This window comes from Myotis brandtii, unplaced genomic scaffold (genome assembly GCF_000412655.1).
Source record: "Myotis brandtii unplaced genomic scaffold, ASM41265v1 scaffold37, whole genome shotgun sequence".
Lineage (NCBI taxonomy): Eukaryota > Metazoa > Chordata > Mammalia > Chiroptera > Vespertilionidae > Myotis > Myotis brandtii.
In genome coordinates this window covers 3,034,466-3,036,919 of record NW_005364225.1, presented here as the reverse complement: position 1 = coordinate 3,036,919, position 2,454 = coordinate 3,034,466, and the positions used below count along the sequence as shown (strand labels likewise).

General features: G+C 30.4%; 1 protein-coding gene across 1 annotated transcript in view; it reads left to right on the top strand.

Moving 5' to 3' along the window:
- The window catches only part of ANGPTL5 (angiopoietin-like 5), a 19,276-nt gene continuing 16,822 nt past the window's right edge, over window positions 1-2,454 (top strand). Inside the window, exons 1-2 of the mRNA XM_014544572.1 lie at window positions 1-149; window positions 1,992-2,136. Coding sequence (XP_014400058.1) covers window positions 57-149; window positions 1,992-2,136 — 238 coding nt within the window. The 5' untranslated portion in view covers window positions 1-56. The remainder of the gene's footprint in view (window positions 150-1,991; window positions 2,137-2,454) is intronic.

Sequence of the window (2,454 nt, the reverse complement as noted above, 5' to 3'; positions counted from 1 at the left end):
CTTTCCACAGAGAGCTGACTGATATTTGAAGAAGTTTTTTTATTTCTCCAAGAAAAATGTATCTTTCCCAAGTCTCACTCTTGTTCTTTAATATATGTATTTTTATTTGTGGAGAAACTATACAAGGTAACTGTGTACATCAATCTACGGTAAGAATTTCAGCAATATTATTTTAGCTAGGAAAGCATGATTATATGGTTTTAAATACTTATATTAGATGTTTGAAAAGATTAATTATACCACCCAATATAATTTATGGAAAAATTAAAGTATTTATTTAGAAATGTTGAAACTCTGCTTAAATGATGTTATTTGTAAATGTAGGAAACCATAAACTGAGGATTGACTCTTAACCTATTTCTTGTGAAAATATTTTATTCAAATTGCAGGCCTAGGTTAAAAACTAGCCATCAACTTTCTGATTAACTTTGATAATGAACTATCTGGTAAGTAAAAAAAAAAGATTCACTTCACTTATAAAAACACTATTCTATAAATTTTCACATTTCCAATATAGTCTGTGAGTGGTTACCTAGGATGTTAGAAAATGTTATTTAAAATAATGTCAGAGTAATAACTTAATATAGTGTAGATAATACTATGAAGAGATGGTGATTTGAATGTTACATATTTAAATATTGGTTTATATATTTTCAAACATTATGAAATGTATTTACTACTCTATAGATACCAAATTCTGAAGTTCCAAGGTTAAGCTACAGAAATATTAATAATCTAATTCTCTAAAATACTATTTAAGAATCTCATTTAAATCTGAAAAAAATAACCTAGAATGTAGGTTTTTGAAAACATCTGGTATGTCAGTTATTATAGGAGTAGAAGAGAAGGAGCAAGAAGTTAAAAATAAATCTATGTAACAAAATATGTTTATCATTCTCTCAATATCCAGGTCTAAGGAGGACAAAGCTTGTTATTAAAGAAATATAACTTAGCATTAAAATCGATATAACTTCTATCAAAGAGTATTTTAACATTGAAGAAACCAGAGTACTAACAGAGTAGATATTGTTGGAATGACAGCTGCAGTTTGCTTTTTAAAATGACATCTGTTGTTAATTTTGCAAAGCAAAATTCCATGCTTTTTTTCTGTTATTATTGCTACCTTTCAAACCTGAGTATTTTACTTTTAAATTGTTAGCTTACACAAAGGTGACAATTCTCTTACACATTCCTCAACCTCTACTCCTCAATATGATTCCTAATAACTGGTGGCAGAAAGTCCATTTGGCATAGAAATGTTGTACGGAACCCTCTTAGTCCATGTTCAAGGAACTTAAAATTGCAGATTCCTAAAAGGGGGATGGCTCAGCACAGTATCACACCCCCAAATGTGCAAACGTTAAAGCCACACAGCCATGGTTATAGACCGTAGACTCTAAGTGCTGTTGGCTTTCTGTACCCACGGGTTCTACATCCACAGATTCAACTAACTGTAGATTGAAAATATTTAGGGAAAGAGTTACATTGTTGCTATGTTTATCGTGTAGTTAGGCCTACGATGGTTTCATCTGTTATTATTCCCTAAATAATACAGCATTACTATTTACACAGCATTTACATTAATTAGGCATTACAGGTCATCTAGATATAATTTAAAGTATGCAGGAAGATATGTATAGTTTATATGCAAATACTATGCCATTTTACATGAGGACTTGAGCAACTGTAGATTTGGATGTCAATCCCTGTGGATACCAAGGGATGACTGTAAGTCCTTTTGAAATTTGAGAAGAAAAGAGAACAAAAGTACTGAATTAACATACACTTATTATTCATACTTCAAATCTACCCATAAGGTTTATTTCTGGAAGTTTGAACTAACCAATTTATTAACATGTTTTTTTTTCTAATAATCATTTTTATGTCCTTACATCTCATCTTTTCCCTTTAGTCTTTTTATTTATTGTGCAATTAGACCATATAACGTGCTTCATATATTTTTTCTTATTTCTGTTTTTTTTATTATAAAGGATTCTCCAGTAGTTAACATTGTAGAAAATGTATCTCATATAAAAGATGAAAGTAAGAGAAATGATACTGTTTATAAGGAAGAATGTGAGGAATCATGTGATATTAAAACTAAAATTACACGAGAAGAAAAACATTTCATGTGTAGTAAGTATTACAAATAACCATAATTATAAAGGTATATGATTTTATTATTTCTAGGGTGGACATGGGAAAAATATGCCTTAGCTTTTGTTTGGACTATTTTATAGATGTCCTGATTATCCTAGGCTGGTAGTTTTATGTGTTTGACACATAGTGCTGCTTAGTAAATATTTGGTAAATGAAGAAATCCTTCTTCTAAATAGCCCCTTGGCATCAAGACACCACAGAAAGAAGGGGCAAGCCAGAGGGCACTGATAGCAGTATTATCTGTGTTGTTAATTCCATTTGTGATAGTAGGAAATTTCACCTTAGCTTTATGGG